The sequence below is a fragment of the Phycomyces blakesleeanus genome (genome assembly GCF_001638985.1).
Source record: "Phycomyces blakesleeanus NRRL 1555(-) unplaced genomic scaffold PHYBLscaffold_4, whole genome shotgun sequence".
Taxonomy (NCBI): domain Eukaryota; kingdom Fungi; phylum Mucoromycota; class Mucoromycetes; order Mucorales; family Phycomycetaceae; genus Phycomyces; species Phycomyces blakesleeanus.
In genome coordinates, this window is record NW_017265137.1 from 2,338,940 (window position 1) to 2,358,550 (window position 19,611).

The 19,611-nt window shown below is 37.5% G+C and overlaps 6 protein-coding genes across 6 annotated transcripts; 4 read left to right on the plus strand and 2 right to left on the minus strand.

The window, feature by feature from the left end:
* Positions 1-820: 820 nt before the first annotated feature.
* On the minus strand, positions 821-3,710 carry PHYBLDRAFT_73852 (hypothetical protein; the record flags this gene model as incomplete). Its single annotated transcript, XM_018442930.1, has 5 exons — positions 821-1,745; positions 1,809-2,493; positions 3,028-3,301; positions 3,363-3,432; positions 3,508-3,710. 5 exons carry the CDS (start codon positions 3,708-3,710, stop codon positions 821-823), a joined length of 2,157 nt encoding a protein of 718 aa, XP_018295967.1.
* A 343-nt stretch (positions 3,711-4,053) lies between these two features.
* Positions 4,054-4,767, plus strand: PHYBLDRAFT_164808 (hypothetical protein; the record flags this gene model as incomplete). The annotated part of the gene is made up of 3 exons (XM_018435081.1): positions 4,054-4,260; positions 4,315-4,672; positions 4,739-4,767. 3 exons carry the CDS (start codon positions 4,054-4,056, stop codon positions 4,765-4,767), a joined length of 594 nt encoding a protein of 197 aa, XP_018295968.1.
* A 347-nt stretch (positions 4,768-5,114) lies between these two features.
* On the minus strand, positions 5,115-6,153 carry PHYBLDRAFT_164809 (hypothetical protein; the record flags this gene model as incomplete). The annotated part of the gene is made up of 3 exons (XM_018435082.1): positions 5,115-5,344; positions 5,388-5,452; positions 5,831-6,153. The coding sequence occupies 3 exons, from the start codon at positions 6,151-6,153 to the stop codon at positions 5,115-5,117; spliced, it is 618 nt and encodes a 205-aa protein (XP_018295969.1).
* A 1,412-nt stretch (positions 6,154-7,565) lies between these two features.
* On the plus strand, positions 7,566-9,466 carry PHYBLDRAFT_122650 (hypothetical protein). The gene is made up of 5 exons (XM_018428879.1): positions 7,566-7,891; positions 7,981-8,061; positions 8,137-8,240; positions 8,318-8,428; positions 8,524-9,466. The coding sequence occupies exons 1-5, from the start codon at positions 7,732-7,734 to the stop codon at positions 9,064-9,066; spliced, it is 999 nt and encodes a 332-aa protein (XP_018295970.1). The 5' UTR covers positions 7,566-7,731; the 3' UTR covers positions 9,067-9,466.
* Positions 9,467-9,872: 406 nt separating this feature from the next.
* PHYBLDRAFT_94945 (hypothetical protein) lies at positions 9,873-10,218 on the plus strand (the record flags this gene model as incomplete). The annotated part of the gene is made up of 2 exons (XM_018443873.1): positions 9,873-9,988; positions 10,149-10,218. Coding segments are annotated over 2 exons (186 nt in total), but the record flags the coding sequence as incomplete, so codon positions are not given.
* Positions 10,219-13,193: 2,975 nt separating this feature from the next.
* Positions 13,194-19,252, plus strand: PHYBLDRAFT_180049 (hypothetical protein). Its single transcript, XM_018438257.1, has 11 exons — positions 13,194-13,235; positions 13,316-13,350; positions 13,531-13,711; positions 13,836-14,363; positions 14,466-14,832; positions 15,010-15,035; positions 15,170-15,871; positions 16,184-17,874; positions 18,122-18,231; positions 18,502-18,901; positions 19,082-19,252. Exons 2-8 carry the CDS (start codon positions 13,331-13,333, stop codon positions 16,280-16,282), a joined length of 1,923 nt encoding a protein of 640 aa, XP_018295972.1. The 5' UTR covers positions 13,194-13,235; positions 13,316-13,330; the 3' UTR covers positions 16,283-17,874; positions 18,122-18,231; positions 18,502-18,901; positions 19,082-19,252.
* Positions 19,253-19,611: the final 359 nt, after the last annotated feature.

Here is a 19,611-nt window from a genome sequence, read left to right on the forward strand (position 1 = left end):
CCTATAAAGAAAATCAAAATTTTTCAAGCGATGGCTTACTGAACAATAATTTATTGGAGCCATAGGTAATCAAGGTTTTTATTCTTTGTGGAAGAGTTTTCGATAATAAATAAATCAATAAAAAATCCAATAAAAAATAAAAGGTTAAAGCAAAATTGACATTGAACTCAAATAAAGGTGTGAAATAGAGAGAAAAGGTTCTGTTTGTTCGATATATATTGATATAAAGTATAGTATATTTGTACTAGCAAAATATTTGGTGAGGTCTTTTTTCACCATTAATCTCCTTTTAAATACAAATGATACGATGTAAAATTAGTCAACCTTCTTTACAGTGTATATATACATATTCCATCAACAATACTACCTTAAAAATGACTTCAATGATTGAAAGTACTAGCTACTAAAGGTTTAACTATATTTTATTCACATAAACTTTGTTTTTAAATGCCTATATTATGTATACATTTGATTTCATGCACTATGGGAAAAAGGTGGTCTTTTTTGAATTTGTGACTTCATTTTTGGCCTATAATAATCAAAAAATCACCAAAAATCCAAGTTGAAACAAGAAAATCTTTGTTCTTTGAAATGGTTGATAAAAAGCAAATGAATCGCTTAAAATTAAATCTCAGGAGGGACAAATGTCCATTCTAATTAAACATCTTACATTTTTGGTAAATATATATTGGAATTGAGAAATATTGGATGTCAGAAATAAAAAAAAAAGAAAATATCTAAACTTTCTGCTGGTTGGATAAAATTTGTTAAGACAATTTGAAAAAAAAAGAAAAATTTATTACAAAAAAAAAAAAACAAATTATATATCACTTAAGGCACCAAGTGTCAATTTTGGGCCACGTTTAAGGCTAGGCCAAATGATGTAATGGCTACCATTGACATTTGATGGCACCAAGCCAACCAACTCTACAATGTCACTGGCATGAATCACTATAGTCTTCGGCTTTACTACAGATGTAATAGGCAATCCATTTTTCAAATGCACACTATATATGGTTATGAGAGCTAGTGGCCATCTCTTCGAGTTGTGTACATGTTGGAAGAATATAACCACCTTTCCGAAGAAATGCTTATATCCTGGACGGTAAGAGCGGGATCTTCTGGAGTTCATGTCCACTTGTAGCTGCACATGAACATGACATGCCTCTCTTGTAGAACTTTGGTTGAATGCAGCGTCAATAACACAACCATTAAGATAGGCCTTGCGGCTTGTCTTTATGGAAGGCTCAAGCATACTAAATTCTTCCCCCTTCAAATCATAAAACGTTTTAAGAAGCAATGAAAGATGAGATCTATCTTCAAAGCTATCGAAAATTGTTAAATTCTTCAAAGGCCCCCAGAACTCAATCTCACACTCAGCATTGGCAGGATCACCTCCTTCTGTAACAGGCCACCCATCGGTATATGCACTGTAAACTAGAAGGTTAGCTGGTGGAGTTTTTGTGTTTGCAACGGTTGTCAGTTCCGCTACACGCCGGGATTGCGCCAGTCTGATCATGATGTTTCCAGCATTGACACTGACTTGGGAGTTACTCTTGATGGACCTGGAGTACTCACCAATGGCTCTTTCCACGGATCGTGTGCTATATGCTCTTGGCGGGCCATATAGATCAATCATCTGAGGATAATGCTGAATAATGTGCTGGTTAATTGTGAACACGCCAATGTCAATATCTGCTGTAGAAAGAAGACTCTCTAGGAATAAGTTCCATTCTACAAGATTACTAAGAAAAAAGGTAAAAGTAAATTACTATGAAAAATGAAATAAAATATGGCATTAAACATACCTTCTTATCGAGGTTTGATCCTCTGCTGATAACTCCCAGCTCATGAGTAAATTGCATGTTTGAACCAGGCCAAGTAATGCATTTCGGGCAACCAAGTCCTGGACACGCTCTGCAACCAACGTGGGGACAACAAAGAGTAAAAAGTCTGCCCAATCCACAGCTCTAAAGAAACCGGCATTCTTTGTCACGTCTCTCCAGGCACCATGCAACGATGTAGGGATTGTGGATTTTGCGGCTACCATTGCAGCACCAATCTCCCTTTGAGTGGCAAGAGAAAGACATAGAGGATGCTTGATTCCATACTTTCCGCGTACAAGTCCCCATACCTGTTTACCGATTCCGTGGCACAGACCATGCATCTCGTCTAACGCGAAAAAAAACGGGCCAGAGAATGTTTCCATTGAGGCTAACGGTGACTGACCATTGAGCCCCTTTCTGTCTTCACTGCTTGCCAGATTGTAGTTTCTGAAACTCTCCAGTGAGCGCGTCTGGGTTCCAGGCAACATGCGGAAGTACTGGCCATGTTTAGGAGTTTGGCCCACTACGTGACAAATACGACAGCCATTCTTACTCGTGTGGCCAACATGGCATGCCAGCTTTGCCAGAGCTGGAATATCGCCAGTGGCCATGAGGACATGTACCTTTGCCCTGATCGTTGTCGTCGGTGTCTTTACTTCCATGCCTTCTGTCTGGAGCAAACGGAGATCTCTCAGCGTTGGCTCAAGAAAAGACCAGATGTCACTGGGACCAGTGCAACCAGGAAGCATTGCTATTTGGATCATCCTGTTTTTCTCATAACGGATCGTCGGATTCAAGTCCAAGACAGTTGCATGAACAATGGTTACTGATCCAGGTACATTGTGTGGGTTGAACCCGTCCATGGACAACGAAATCGCAATATCGTTTTCACCAGAAAACAGATGCTTCATGGATTGGTATACATGACCATCGAAAACATCTGCTTTCTGCCCGTCTTGGCTGGATTGGTGGTTATGACGATAGAGCATTTCAGCCCTGGTCTTGTCATCAGCCAAGCACAAAGCAAGCTGTCTGGCCAAAGGAAGCTGTACGATCGATCTCACAGGAACCCTGGTGTCACTTTCGCTAGTTTGGCCATTTTTGTATCTTGCTTCACCGCATTTTACGCATGCGATATCATTCTCGTTGTTGAACTGCATACAACCTCTGATGCAAATGTCGTATCCGTCTGCTTTGATACCCGAGAAGCGCTCAAGAAGCTTGTTTCCAAGGTGTGGGCTGCATGCTCGGTACGTAATATTGATAGAACAATCAAGGATCTGGTTGAAGTGTTCTACAATCTTTTCGTGGGCTCGACGAGAAATTCCGAACTCTTGGATCAACTGCATGAACGCGAGATTCTTTTTATCATCGTTGCTGGGAACAGGAAGAGGCTGGCTAAAATCAAAGACTAGCGAGGGTGTGGTGCCTTCAATTTCGTCAATGACATTCTCGCATTCTTCTCCAAAATCGTACTATAGTAAGATAAACAACAATAAGTATGATTATCATAATATATGTATTTATGTATCTCACCATGGACTCATCATCTTCAGTACTGTCAATGATATCCATATCCTCACTACTGCTTGTGTTGATGTTTTCTCTGTTTGTTTATCAAAGTATACAGCTAATTAATATACTGTCTATCGTTTTGTGTTTTTGCTTTTGATAAGCTTACCCAAAAGCCAAGTTAGGAACCATTGCTGATGTAAACTGGCTTTGATCAGGAAGAGAGACAGTTTGGGAAACTTCGCCATTGGCAAGTAATTCTGCCCTATTTGTCATGCATCGTTCGAGACATCTTTTATATGTTCGACTGTTATTAAAGGTCGACTTGCAAGTACGGCATTGGTAACGAGGGGCTTTTGTAATTTTGGACATGTTTGAGGTAGGTAAAAAAAAAACTTTGTTATATAAGTAAGAATAGAATTAATTACTTTCTGAATGTATAGCTTTATACTTAATTATATAAAGACAATGATGTTATATGCATTCTGAATATATGCTCGGGATCTTAAAGAAGTATCTGTATGTCATCAGTGAAGTTACTAGATCAATGTTTCTTCAGGAGTAACCAATAGATTTGTACAAATAATTTGAAACTAATAATTTGAAGCTAAAAAATTGAAGCTAAAGATTTGAAACTAATAATAGTTTCTGGTAAAAAAATTTCTCTTTCTTTCTTTTTCTATAACAAACACGTAACTGATTTTTTCTTACAATTATGAACAATACAGACAATACAGTGATTCAGTTGCTTCAAGGAATACAAGCTGCACTTATTTCCCTAAAGAGTGGTCAAGAAGCATTGCTAGGCCGTCAAGAAGCATTAGAAAAAAGACAAGATGCGATGCAACTTCAAATGACAAGTTTTTACAATGAATTTAAAGATCGGGAATTTCCAGATAGAACTATTGTAACCTCTACCAGTGTAAGCAAATACTATAACAACTAAAGTCCTTTCAATTAATGTCAAACATAATAGACTCTTACTGGCATCATTCCAAGACCCGTATCAAAAATCAACGATATAACTTTAAAGCATATATACAAGATGATAACAGACGATCTTAGAATAGAATTGACCGAGGAAACCAAGAGAATTGTTAACACATGTACCAAGGTCATATGTGATCAACTGGCAGCTCTTCCATCTGTTCAGGATCTTGGAACAAACCCTGGCTGGTCATTGCTTCCTCAAGAGGATAAAAACAGGCTGTGTATCAATCATTCCATCATACTCAGAGACAATGGAATCGATTTTACCAGATGCCACAGAAACTGGGCATCAATTGCAAGGGTTAGCCAGCTCTGGAGAGGGCGTAAGAAGCGAGAATACTCTGGTAAGTTCATATCTGGTAGGTACAATAAATTGTGTAATTAATGTGAGAATATGTAATAATCTGAAGGAATTTTAGCCAGTACGATTCATGAATAAAATATTATTTCTATTATAACAACCAATAAAAACATTTTTAAATAATGATCTTCTATGAAATAAATTTTTTTTGCCCAATTAAAACTGTGAATGAATCAGAATATATATATGAGAACCAATTGAGAGAATGCTTTTGTTTAAATGACCAATACTATCAATGTGCATACTGCAATAAAGTTTATATTATCCAATTAAAAGTAGCAGTATAACGAAAGTATCTTATGAGTGACAATACAAAGATTCTTTTTTTCCATCTATACCAATAAGAAAGCTCTTTTTTATTTTCTTTCTACCAATAGAACGAGAAGAATAATACATAAATTTAAATATCGGGATATGAATAAAACCTAACATCCATCAGTCAACGGAGATCTAATTATATTTCCAAAAATAGGGATGGTCTTTTTGCTGGTTTTACCAAAACTGCCACCCAAAAGACCACCTAAAATACCACCTAAAAGACCACCAAAAAGACCACTTTTTTTCCCGTAGTGATGTTTACCATTTAAAGAATTTACCAATGACTTGTGTAAGGGATATACATAATCAAACTGTAGAGCTACTTCAAGGTCTTCATCTTTTGACCCAGGATATTGATAGTGTGGGGTTTACAATGGTACCTTTTAACTTTTGACTTTCAAAGTTCCACAAATTCCGGTCTTTTTGCCATTGACAATGACCTTTCCTTTAATCGGTATAATATAGGTAAGGTGCGCTCAAGCTAATCATTTAGGTGAAGTTGGCTACAAGGTTTACAGTATCGGCCTCGAAAAACCGATAAATTCCATAGACCTTTATGTCTATCATGAAAATCTCTAAAATTTCTCCTTTTACATGCAATCTGTATACTTTTGGATCATTTAATTCTCAGTGAATCAACTTTTCCAACATTAACTTGAGCTCTCTACCGAGTTTTATATGGTCAGATACAATTCCACTGTTTTGCTTGGCTTTTTGTTTTGCTTCGGTACCAATTATGTTGTACTTGCTTTTTCGGAATTTGACAGAGGCGTGCCAAGCTGGGTGAAATTTTGGGCTTGGCTCGAGACTCTTGTTTGCCTACTCTTGAATGAAATACTTGTCACATGAGAAGGTTAATGATAACAAGTTATCAAGGCAATTGTGTGTAAAGGTGTCTTTAGTGTCTGATGTCGTGATCATTCCTCCCGAGGTGGTTATGGTCTTGTAAATAATTCTTCCATACATTGTCCTATTAGCTTCATAATAACCGATTATGCCAGCTTCATAATTTTGATCCAAGGGACAACACTGTGTAAAGTACTCGATTGTACACATAACCCGCTGATAATAGGTGAGATTTCTGGAAAGAATTCGAAAAGTTGGGGTGAGAGATCTTGTACGAAATTGAGGTTCACATCTTGGCATATATATATATATATTGTGGCGGGCGAAGAGATATCATTAGCAAGAGCATATATGTGATCTAATTATAACAATCCTTTTTTGTCAAATAGTTTCTGGATATAATCTTGCTTTAAATATTCAGTATATTTCGACACGTAGACGCATAGCTTCTTGTTACCACTCCTTTTATTGTACATTGATTCCAGAGATTGTAGAACGCTGTTAAAAGCGGCGGGGCTATCAAGTGTGTCGTGATGTATATTGATAAGCGCAATTTTAGGCGGACGACATTTCTTAATTGGGCGCGGCATTTCCTGGTGTGAGACGACATTTTGGTTCTACCGGGCCGTAAATCGTGATCTTTTTCCCGGCATGGAATATCTTTATCTGGCCCCTAAGGATCCATTCTTACTATAATAATTAATACCAGCTAGGATACAAAATATTCATAAAGATTTTCTTTTGTGCTTTGCAAAAGAGTGGATGAGGATTACTTGTCAGTTGGTGCTGTCAAGCTATGGGAATATAAGTAGATGAGACAAAGAGAAAGAAATGATACGTATAAGACAGTAGTTTATTATTAAGTTGGCCAAAGACAGACTGTAACTCTTAAAAGAATGAGAGTTGGGTGTCTAGGGAGAGATATATAAGCACAAAGTGTGGGGATTCAGGACACACCTTTTTTGCCCTGAAGAATTAGAGAAAGACACGGGGCACCGGACAGGTAGTCACATCGATTAGTCCGGTTAGATAGAAACGTCGTGCCCGTAAGATTGCTACACTTGTATATCATCTACGAGTCCGGAGTTATGAATCCTACTATTTCTTACAGTGAGTGGTAGAAATACAGTAATACCATATATATATATATATATCAATGGGATCACTAACAAAAAGTCGCTTTAAATGAACACAAAATGATGTACAAAAGGGATTGATATTAATTTTGGTTGGATTTCTAAGTTTGTCTGACAGACAAAAAAAAAAAAAAAGCTTGTGAATATATAATATTCAAATGTTGCTTCCTTGTTATAGTGTATTTGATAGCCTTTGATCCGCATATAATGTCTATGTCTATATCTATATCTATATCTATAATCGATCTATATTTATATTTGGCTTTTGACAAACAATGCAAGACGATGAATATGGCATTGCAGTTCTTTTTTAACACCAATCTTACCACCTTGTGCGTATTTCTTGTTTGATTATTATTATTTTGACTTGATTGATTGGATAGTTATTTTTACCACAATATCTATAATCTTTCCTTTCACTCACTCATTGACTGTGTACCTGTTGTAACTCATAGGAGGGGCGTACGGGGATCGCTTTATATTTATTTATTTACCCCCCTCATCTTACAGATCAGATTTCTCTCTTTTTCTCTCTTTCTGCCTGTCTGCCTGTCTGCCTGTCTGCCTGTCTATATTGCACCCCCTTTCCTTCTCTTCTCTCCCTTCTCTCCCTCTTTCCCTTTTCTTTCTTTCTTTCTTTCTTTCTTTCTTTCTCTTTCTCTCTTTCTGTGTGTGTGTGTGTGTGTGTGCTCTAGGGTTTCTCTACAGTCAATACTCCATCTCTGTAACCTCATTACGTGCCATGGTAGACATCACTTTCAAATTCGAAGCGTTTAGCTTCAATGGGATTTGCCAGACAGTCGCTCTCAGTCTGTGTCCTCTTATAGGCAAATCAAATGGAATCGAACCGGTGTGTTACTCCCGCAACGTTGATTTGGCTGGAAACCTCATCTTTCAACCCGGTAAAATTATATACACACATCGGTTCTTAAGGATATCTATAAAGAAATCATTATTTATTAATAAACCAAAATTTAATTATAAAATATAGCTACATTAATCATTGACGTGGTGGCTATTGTCATGGCAGCCATTATGATTTATCACATCCGGTCAAAATACACAGCCGTCGGTAGGACAAAATCAATGAGACTTTATATGTATATAAATCATAAATTATACTTTGCCCTAACCCACAATAAAACAGGTCGCAAGGAGATCGTCATGTTCTTTTATCTATACATGCTCACAGTATTCCTGGAGATGCTCCTGATCACAGGTATTATCCCAACCTCCTCTCCTGTCTATCCCGTAAGTCTCTATATTTATAATAATATTTTATTTATATATTATATATTATTAATTATTAATTACTTATTTATCAACAGTGGTTTACGGCCGTTCATTTGGGCATGATGAGTGCTACATTCTGGTGTCTATTAGTAAACGGATTCGTAGGCTTCCAGTTTGCAGAAGATGGTACACCTTTGTCACTTTGGGTAAATAATTAAATGATATTAAAGAAAGAAAGAAAAAGGAAATTAATATATATATATATATATATAAACAATCATGTATTCGCCTTGTAATGTAGTCTATCCGTATCAGTTCATTTGTCATCTTTCTTGTCGTCGGTTTCATTTCCATCGCAACTTTCCAAAAGATTGGTCCCTTTACCTATGAGAACCCTGCGGCCTTGTGGGCATTCTACTTTATCATCAACGGCGTGGCATTTATTGTCTATGTGATTTCGCAAATAATCCTGGTCGTCAACACCTTAGATGATCGCTGGCCCCTTGGAGACATTCTGTTTGGCGCAGCTTTCTTTATTGTCGGACAGGTTTTGATGTACATATTTTCGGTCTTTATCTGCGACCAGGTAAAACACTACGTAGACGGCATGTTCTTTGGTACGATCTGCTCCTTGCTGGCTGTCATGATGGTCTACAAGTACTGGGACTCGATCACCAAGGAAGATCTCGAGTTTTCGGTCGGCAGCAAGCAAAACGTGTGGGAAGTTAAAGAGCTCCTGGGTGAGGATGAGCTATCACAGTCGTACCAAGGAAATCAGTACGGTCAGCAGAATCAGTCCTATGGCCAACAGTATCATCAACAGCAATATGAACATCCTTATTAAAAAGAGAGAGAGATAACGAAGTATATATATATATATATAACCAACCAACCAATTTAACTGACTGACTGACTGACTAACTAACTAACTAATTAAATAACTAGCTAGCTAGCTAGCTAGCTAAAAAAAATAACTAAATAACCAACCAAGCACAATTCAAGATACCTCTTTTTTTATTATTTCTCTTCTTTATTGGCTTATAACTATATCTTACACAAAGCATTAACACATCTCTTATCTCTCTATCTCTTTCTTTTTGTTTCGGTTTTTTTGTTTTGTTTCGCTCCCTTTTCTTCCCCCTTTTTTTTTATATAAACATCATATTCAAAACGTGTTGTAGTTCAATAAATCATGGCATATTTTATTGAAAGTAAATTTAAATATACAAACATATACATCCTTGAAATATGCATATATATATATCCAAACAGAGTAAGAAGAAGAAGTGTCGATTACTGTAGTATTTATGGGTGAGTGAAAAGAGATAAGGTGTGTGTATAGTGGAAATATATATCTATATAAATATTTATAGACAAGAGATTATTCAACCACACATTTAATTTTAATTTTATTTTTATTTTTATTTTTATTTTTATTTTCTTTGGTTCTTGGCGGAATTTCAATTCAATTCCTTTGACTCCTTTACATGCAACTCTCCAAAGAAGAAACAGCAAATACCTTTAAACTGCTCCAGCAGAACAAGCACAACAAAGTACTCTTCTTCTTCATATTTAAATTTAATATCTAACTTGACAATTTAAATAAAATGCAATTCTTTATTTATTTCTTTATTCATTCATTTATAGGCTTGTTTTGATTGCGGTGTAAAAGCACCTACATGGACCTCAGTTCCTTTTGGAATCTTCATTTGCCAAGACTGCGCTGCAGCTCATCGGAATCTCGGTGTTCACATTAGTTTTGTAAAGTATGTATATAGTCAACTATATATACACTATGGCTTATTTGAATATACATGTACATAAATTATGTACATATAGAGTTTGATCAACCTGTAAATAAAGTAATTCACACATTAACAATAACGAAAATAAATAAAATTAACAACAAGAACAACACCTTTGTAGATCAACTCTTCTGGACTCATGGACAACCGAACAGTTAGAGATGATGAAACAAGGTGGAAATCAGGCTGCTAATGAAGCAATGGGAAGCATTTCCACCAAAGATTGGCAGACAAGATACACAAGTAAACAAGCCTACAGCTATAAACGACAACTTCAACGGAAAGTCAAGCAGGTCTTGACGGATACGCCCAAACTAAATGACACAACAATAACCAGAGACGCCGGAAACCTACTGATCGACCTTGCTGTGCCTTCCAAACCACAAGAAGCCCACAACAGCAAAAAGAACCTTTTGATTGATTTTGATGAACCGACCAAACCACAGAATAACTATAACTATAGCAACATCCATACCAGCAACAGCAATAGTAATAGCCTTTTGATCGATCTCGAAGAACCTACGACAAGCGATGATTTGTTTATTGGTTTTGACCAATTAGTATCTACACCCAACTCTAGTACAAACCACAACAACAACAACAACCATAATAATAATAGTCTTCTTCTTGTGGATATTGAACAGGACAATTCACTGATTGATATTGACACACAAAGCAGTGGGTTTGCATCGTCTATGCAAAAGCAACCAAAGGACAATGACGCTTTTTTTACAATGTGGGAAAACACAGAAGCCACAGCAGAGAAGGACAAAGACAAAGATGAAAATGAACAAAAACAAAAACAACAACAGCAAGTAAATCAGGCGCGTGCACCAGTCTATCGTGCCAAACAATCCCAAAAGCCACACCAATCCCGACTGGGTGTTCGCAAGACACCTATGGATTCATTTAACTTCCAACAAGCACTTGAAGAAAAGAAGATACCTACAATAACCTCACCACCTAGAACCACTACCGCAACTACCAAAGCTACTTCGTCTCACACAATCACTACACACACCGCAAAATCTTCACGGCCTACCTCATCAAGGCTCAACTATCAACCTCAATCCGCAACTACAACCACATCCACATATTCACCTACACCTACACAAAAGTCCACATCCATATTCACATCCGAACAATCAGATACGCCAAGTCATGCCCCACCAGTAGAAAATACATTTGAGCAGCGTATTGGTGGGTTTGGTTATGTACCTCATCCAAAAGACATGATAAACCAACCCCAATCCCAAAACACATACTCTACATCGTCAAGTTTGCGTCAATCAAAGCAACAGCAGCAAGTAAATCAGAATGGAAACTCAAATAGAAACGAAGAGGAAGAAACGACGTCTGCAAGAGATAGATTTGGGAATGCAAAGGCAATTTCATCTGATCAGTATTTCGAAAGGAACCAACATGATCCTAGACGTACGGCAGAAAGTGCTGCAAAACTAGCCCAATTCCAAGGTGCGACGAGTATATCGTCTGATCAGTACTTTGGAAGGGGGGGAGACGGTATTGGGGCTGGATCTAGCAGTGGTAGTAGAGGATCTGAAGGGTTTGGGCGTCCGGGTGGAATGTGTGCCAAGAATAATAGCCAAAGTAATAGACCGGTATTTAAACAATTCCTGAGTGCAGCAAGTAAAGGAGCCAATAAGGTAAAGTAGAACTGGAGGATTAGAGTTTATGCTTGATATTGTAAGTAATTACTGATTGTGATAATGGTGATTGATAGTTACAACGTGCTTTGTCAGATTTGGAGGTAATCAAAGGGGTTTTCTTGTTTGTTTTTTTTTAATATATATATATTTGTATTAACTATTGCTTTATTATTTATTTTTGCTTTTATTTAGTAAAGAAGAAGAAAAGCGCATTGATAATCATAATAATAAAGCATCAAAAAGAAATCCAATTTGAATTTGACACAATCACTGAAGCAATAGTAATAATGTGAATATATGTTCGTGTGGCTTATTTGGTGTTTAAAACAAAAGAAGAACAAGACGTGCTCTAAAGTGTAAAAGAGGCTATTTGTAAGCAGTTGATTTTATGTATTTATTTATCTATTTAGTGAATTGCTAGTATAATGAATATTATATATGTATGCATATGCATGCTTTATTGATTCTTCCAATAAATACATAAATACATAAATACAGAATGGCTGGCACCTGGCAATGTCAAGACCAGCTTATGTATTTACTTGATGTATAAATTACAAATGCACCAATGTATTTGTACTGTTGTATTTGACTGTGTTGCTGTATATGTTTTGTACCTAAAAGATCAATGGTGCGTGTGTGTATATTAAATTGAGTTTTGCTTGTCCGAAAGGTCTAGAATCAAGTGAATGTATAGATAATGGCTCAAGAACATTTTGAACAAAAAAAAATCAAAATGAGCATAAATATATCAAGGATTCTTACTTCTTTTTAAAATTTGCTCTTCTCTATTCATTATGTGTTGTTTTTATAATTGAAATCCAAAAAATGAATTTTCTAGATTTTATATTATAAAAGTATAGAATCATTATAAAGAAGAAGAAGAAAAAAAAATGCGTATTCCTGCAAAAAAAAAAAATAAGAAAAAAACATTGCGCTTAATAAAATATAATTTGCTGCATAAATTATTCGCAGTTCAATTCAATTGAATTTAGTTGACCTGCTTAGGCTAAATATATACAGACAAATCATATAGATCGTTACTCTACATTCTATTGAATTGGACAATGCTAACGATAATAAAAAGGTCTCACAAGAAGTATCTCATAATATCTTAAAGGATATAATCATTTGAACTAAAGACTGTATATATAATATATATATATATCATTTCTTTTTGATAAATATATTTAATACAAGAGCATAAATGGAAAGAGAAAAAAAAGAAAAAAAATATGAGACTGCATATTCTTAAAGAGCATTAAAAAACTAAATAAATATAGAGGGAATGGACAAGCCATATTCTGATTACAATTAATTCCTATATATCTTTTATATATATACGTTATTTCTTATTTTCTTCTTCTTCTCTTTTTCCCCTCTATAATTATTACTAGTATTACTGTTATTATTATTAGTAGTAGTAGTAGTATCCTTATCATTACTAGTATTTCATCTTTACCTGTTCACCTAATATACACAAAATGTACAGACTATCAGCATCATTCACTAAAACTCCTTTAAGATCCTATGTCCACAAGGTAGAAACAACAGCGCTTTATTATGTAATCAGAGTGTCTGATACACCTTTTCTTTTTATATAAATCGTCTTGAAATAAAGGGTTTACCAAAGAACATGATCGTGCGTGCAGCAAGGCAAGTTTACTATTTTATCTAAAACGCGTCTTAAAGAAAGAAAGACTACTGCTATAGTTGTTGTCGTTGTTGCTGTTATCATTTTCTTAAGAAAGGCAAATGAATTGGTTAATCAATCAATCAATCAAAAAATAATAATAATTGACACTCTATAATTTATTTATGTAAAATTTTCTTTAGTGAAAAGATTCAAGGCCAGGTGATTGGTATCGATTTGGGAACAACCAACAGTTGCGTGTCAGTTATGGAAGGCAAGACACCTAGAGTTATTGAGAATGCAGAGGGTGGAAGAACCACTCCATCTGTGGTAGCTTTCACAAAGGATGGAGAGAGACTTGTAGGCCAACCTGCCAAAAGACAGGTAAAACTAATATATTCAAACATTTTGGGATAGTTAGCTTAGCTATTCAAGTAATAAGGATAGTGAAAAGAAAGTGAGAGATAGGCAATATATATAATGATAATAATAATAATAATAATCTTAGGCTGTTGTGAATCCAGAAAATACTCTTTTTGCCACAAAGCGTTTGATTGGACGCAAGTTCACAGATGATGAAGTAAAGCGTGATATCAGTGCTGTGCCTTACAAGATCGTGGCCCACACAAACGGCGATGCCTGGGTGGAGGCGCGTGGCAAACAATATTCGCCTTCGCAAATCGGAGCTTTTATTGTGGGCAAGATGAAGGAAACTGCCGAAGGATTTTTAGGAAAAAAGATCAAGAATGCAGTAGTGACCGTGCCGGCCTATTTCAACGATTCACAACGTCAGGCGACAAAAGATGCCGGTACCATTGCTGGTCTTAATGTTCTCCGGGTTATCAATGAACCGACCGCAGCTGCCCTTGCCTACGGTCTTAACCAGGACAAGGTTGGAGACAAGTCGGTGGCTGTGTATGATCTGGGTGGAGGTACCTTTGATATTTCCATTCTTGACATCCAGTCCGGTGTCTTTGAGGTCAAGAGCACAAACGGCGACACTCATCTTGGAGGAGAAGATTTTGACATTCTGTTGGTTCGTTGGTTGATTGATGATTTCAAGAAAGAGGCAAGTAATTCCCTTTGTTGTTGTTGTTGTTGGTAGAAATCATACATACTAACTTACACACAATTTTAGTCTGGAATTGATTTGTCTGGAGATCGTATGGCTGTTCAGCGTATTCGTGAGGCAGCCGAAAAGGCAAAGATCGAATTGTCATCGACTGTCCAGACTGACATCAACCTTCCATATATCACTGCTGACGCGACTGGTCCCAAACACATCAACACAAAACTCACACGCGCAAAGTTTGAGCAGATGGTGAAACCCTTGGTGGACAAAACCCTCGAGCCCTGTCGCAAGGCTCTCAAGGATGCCAGCACAACCGCAGCTGATATTGGAGAGGTCATTCTGGTCGGTGGTATGTCTCGTATGCCAAAGGTTCAAGAGCTGGTCAAGTCTATCTTTGGCAAAGATCCAACCAAGAGCGTAAACCCAGATGAAGGTAAAAAAATTAAAAAAAAAAAGAATAAAATATATATATTTTACCCCAATAAAGTATAATTGTACTATACAATTATGCGTGTGTGGGGTTAAACTAACTAAACAAAATATACATATATATATTATGATTATGATTATGATTATGATTATTTTATAATACACATATAAAATAAAATAGCCGTTGCTATGGGAGCAGCTATCCAAGTAAGGCAATTTTATTTTTTTAAGAAAAAAAAGATACATCAGCGGATAGACTAACAAAGAGGTTCTAATCCTTGTCCCTCTGTTCACTTGTCTACCTACCTATCTATACTTTATATATATATATATATACTTAGGGTGGTGTACTGGCTGGAAGTGTAACAGATCTGCTTCTGTTGGACGTGACTCCTTTGTCACTTGGTATTGAGACTCTGGGCGGAGTATTTACCCGCCTGATCAACCGTAACACGACCATTCCTACCAAGAAGTCCCAGACATTCTCGACAGCAGCCGATGGCCAGAATGCGGTCGACATCAAGGTCTACCAGGGAGAGCGTGAGCTGGTTCGGGACAACAAGCTGCTCGGAAACTTCCAGTTGACCGGTATCCCGCCTGCTCCTCGTGGTGTACCCCAGATCAATGTCGAGTTTGACATTGACGCAGACGGTATCGTGAACGTGAGTGCCAAGGACAAGGCAACCAACAAGGACCAGAGCATGACGATCGCCGCCTCTTCTGGTCTGAGCGAGTCTGAGATTGAAGCAATGGTCAGACAAGCCGAAGAGAACGCTGAGACAGATCGTCGTTATCGCGAGACAATTGAGATGGCCAACAGAGCTGATTCGGTCGTCCACGATACTGACAAAGCTCTCGAGGACTTTAAGGACCAGCTCGATGCCTCGGAAGCAGAGGGTTTGCGCTCCCAGATGCAGACCATACGCGAGGAAGTGGCCAAGGCTCAGGCCGGTGATGCCTCGGTCCAGCCTGATGATCTCAAGGCCAAGATTGATAGCCTTCAGCAAGCAAGTCTCAAGTTGTTTGAGATGGTCTACAAAAAGGTAAATATATTAAGTCGGTCCATTGGAACAAATGGACAGGCGGAAATATTAAAGGGCGATAGAGCGGAGGATAGAAGAAAAAGGTGGAGAAGGAAATAAAAAATAGGGCGGGGGGGAAAGAGAGGGGTAGAAGAGGGAAGGCGGGGCGGGTAAACATGTGAAGAAATTAAAGTATGAATATATGGTTGAATACAAATGTATTTTGTATATAATCTATACATTAACTTTAACTTAATGAATGGGGGATTTTTCTTTTATGTGGCTGTATATCAATTACTTGACTATTGTAATTCTAAATTCTATTTTGTCTAGCGAGCGGGCCAGAACGAAGGCACCGATGCTTCTAGTGGTACAACAAATAATGGACCAAAGGAAGGAGACTTTGAGGATGTCGACAAGGACAAGAAGTAAAAGGAAAAACTTAAAAAAAAAAAACAAAAACAAGAAACTTAAAGCTAAAATTTATCTTTATCTTTATATATAAAAGTTACAAGAAGGAGAAGACAAAAAATTCCACCTAGGATATATTTTATTACTGAATATATTTTTATATATATGAAAGAAAGAGTGAGTGAGTGAGCGAGTGAGTTTATCTAAAAGTAAAGGAAAGTAAAAAGGTGAAGAAGAAAAGGTATACAGCAAAGAGTTGAAAATGTACAGAATGCCATGAAGAGAAGAGAAAGAATGAACGATAAAGAAGATAATAAGGAGATTATAATACAAAGTCATATAAGAAGCTTTCATTTGTTTGTTCGTTTGTTTTTTTTTTTTGGTGCTTTTGTAAAATTTAATGACGAGCAGTAGCAGTAGTGGTAGCAGCAGCAGCAACAGCAATGGCAGCCACAACAGCAACTGCAGCAGCAATAACAGCAGTAGTGTTAACAGCAGAGACATAAGTGTAAGCAGTGTTGGTTACAATAGCAATAGCCTTGCTTGCATTTGTTGTTGTGTTTGCCGTTGCTGTTTTTATTGTTGTAGCAGGTGTAGCAGGTGTAGTAGCAGGAATAGATGCAGCATTAGCAGCATCAGCAGCGTCAGGAGTAGATGCAGGTGCAGATGTAGGTTCAGGTGTAGAAGCAGGTGTGGTTGTTGTGATGGGTTTAGCAGGTTTATTAGTTGCAGAAGGACCCCAGCCATAAGACCGCTTGACTGCTTCGTTCCAGCCGTTGTACATTGCTTCCCGACGTTCGCCGGTGATTTTGGAGTCAAAGATCATCCGTCCTTCGGTGTTTATGAGTGCCAGTTCGTCAAAGGACTTCCAGAAACCGGTTGCAAAGCCGGCAGCAATGGCCGACCCGAGTGCAGTCATCTCGCGCATCTGGGGCCGGTCCACGTGAATGCCAAGCACATCAGCCTGGATTTGCATGCAGAGGTCCGAGTTGGACATTCCGCCGTCGACCTTGAGGGATCTGAGGGGCTTTCCGGACTCTTTGTTCATGGCCTCCAGGATTGCACGGGATTGGTAGCAGACTGCCTCCAGAGTTGCTCTGCAGATGTGTTCGAGACGGGTGAACTGGGTCATGCCACAGATCGTGCCACGCGCATCGTCTCTCCAATAGGGCGCAAACAGACCGGCGAACGCAGTGACAAAGTAGACCCCGGCAGACGAATCGACCGTCGACGCAAGCCGGTTGAGGTCCAGGGCGTCCTCGATGACACCCAGGTTGTCTCTGAGCCAGTTGATGGACGAACCGGCAACGGCAACCGAGCCTTCCAAGGCGTAGGCTGGAGGGTGGTCGCCGAACTGGTAGGCCACCGTAGTCAAGAGGCCGTTCTTGGAGATGACGGGAGCAGAACCGGTGTTGAACAACATAAAGCAGCCTGTACCATAGGTATTCTTGGCATCGCCTACGTTGAAGCATTTCTGGCCAACCAAGGCAGCCTGTTGATCACCCAAGCAGCCGGCAATAGGAACGCCCTCCAGAGACCCCTCGTCGACCAGACCGTAGATCTGAGAAGAGGAGACGATTTTTGGCATGTGGATCTGATCAAATTTGAAGAAGCTATCCAAAACAGAATAATAGTATGAATTGTTAATAATTTAATAATTAAGCTGAAACTACAATACAATGTTCATTGTCCATTGTTAAAATTACTATTATTATTGCTATTATTGCTATTCAACTAAAATAATTAAATCAAATCAAATCAAATCAAATCAAATCAAATCGAATTGAATTGAATATAGCCAAATCAAATCTTATTCAATTGTTATAAAAAATAGATAGATAGTTAAATAGAAACTCTTACTGTTTGGCTTCCTCGCTCCACTGTAGTGTGTGAATGTCCATGAGCATTGTTCGGCTAGCGTTGGTTACATCGGTTACAAGAACATTGTTCTTTTGTCCTCCAGTCAAATTCTACGTTACAGAAATAAATGTGAGATTATTATTGTTGTTATTTTTAAAGAATATATATATATATAATATATGAGACCCGGGTTAAAATAAATATGAAAAAAAAAGATGTAAAGGCAAAGGCAAAAAAATCACAAATCAAAAATCAAAAATCAAAAATCTGAGTTAAAACGGGAAGAAATAGAATAAAAATAAAAATAAAATAAAAAAAAAGGGGGGGGGGGGGGGGGGGAAAGAAAATAAAAATAGAAATATATATATATTAGGGCTTACGTAAATCAACCAGGTATCAACTGTTCCAAACTGAAGACGTTGTTGCTGTTGTGCTTGTTGAACGATAGGAACGTTGTCAAGTAGCCATCTCAGTTTGACTGCTGAAAAGTAGGTGGTGAGGGGAAGACCGCAGAGATGTCTGAGACAGTCGACACCCTTTGGATCGGTTGCAGCCAGGGCCTTTACGGTTTCGGTGGTACGAGAATCGCTCCAGACAATGGCGGGATGGAGGGGTTGGCCGGTCAATCTATCCCAGGTGACTACTGTCTCTCGCTGGTTGGTGATGCCGATGGATGTGATATCGCTTGCTTTGTGACCGAGGATCTTTAGTTTATTGACTGCATGTTCGATACATGTCCTTGCAGTGTCAATGATTTCATAAGGATCATGTTCCACCCACCTAATTTAGTATTAGTATATATATATATATATATATTATTTTTTTGATTGATTGATTGGATGAACAAGTTGAATGAATGGGGGTAGTCAAAAGTATATATATATATATATATAAAAGAATGATAAAGATTGTATATTAGTATTAGGGATAACAAAGGTAATTATTATCAATATTAATTACCCTGGCTGTGGATAGTGCTGCTCCAACTCCATCTGATGGAAAGTGACAATCGAGCCATCCTTGTCAAAGACAACAAAGCGGGTCGAGGTCGTGCCTTGGTCAAGGGCTCCAACGAATTGAGGCATCAAAATATGAGAAAGTTGAGAAAAATTTAAGAAATGTAGAATTTACAAGAAAAGGAGAAGAGAAGCAAAAAGAATAAGAAAAAAAATTATACATTTTATTTATATATGCCTTTTCTAATAAGAATATTTCCTCTTATTGGTTCTTTGATGCACATCGGGAAACCGCTGCAGAAATTGATTATCATAATCTTATATATATAGAAACACACCACACATACAGCACACAAGAAAGATAAAAGTGTACAAGCGGATTAATCGGTGTGTTTAATTGATTACTATTGGTCCCTTTAAGCCAAATACACCTAAACATCAAAAATAAATATAAAATAAAAAAATTACCCTAAAAACCGGTTTGCTCTTTTTTTTATTATTATTATTATTATTTGGTACAATTTTTATTTTATA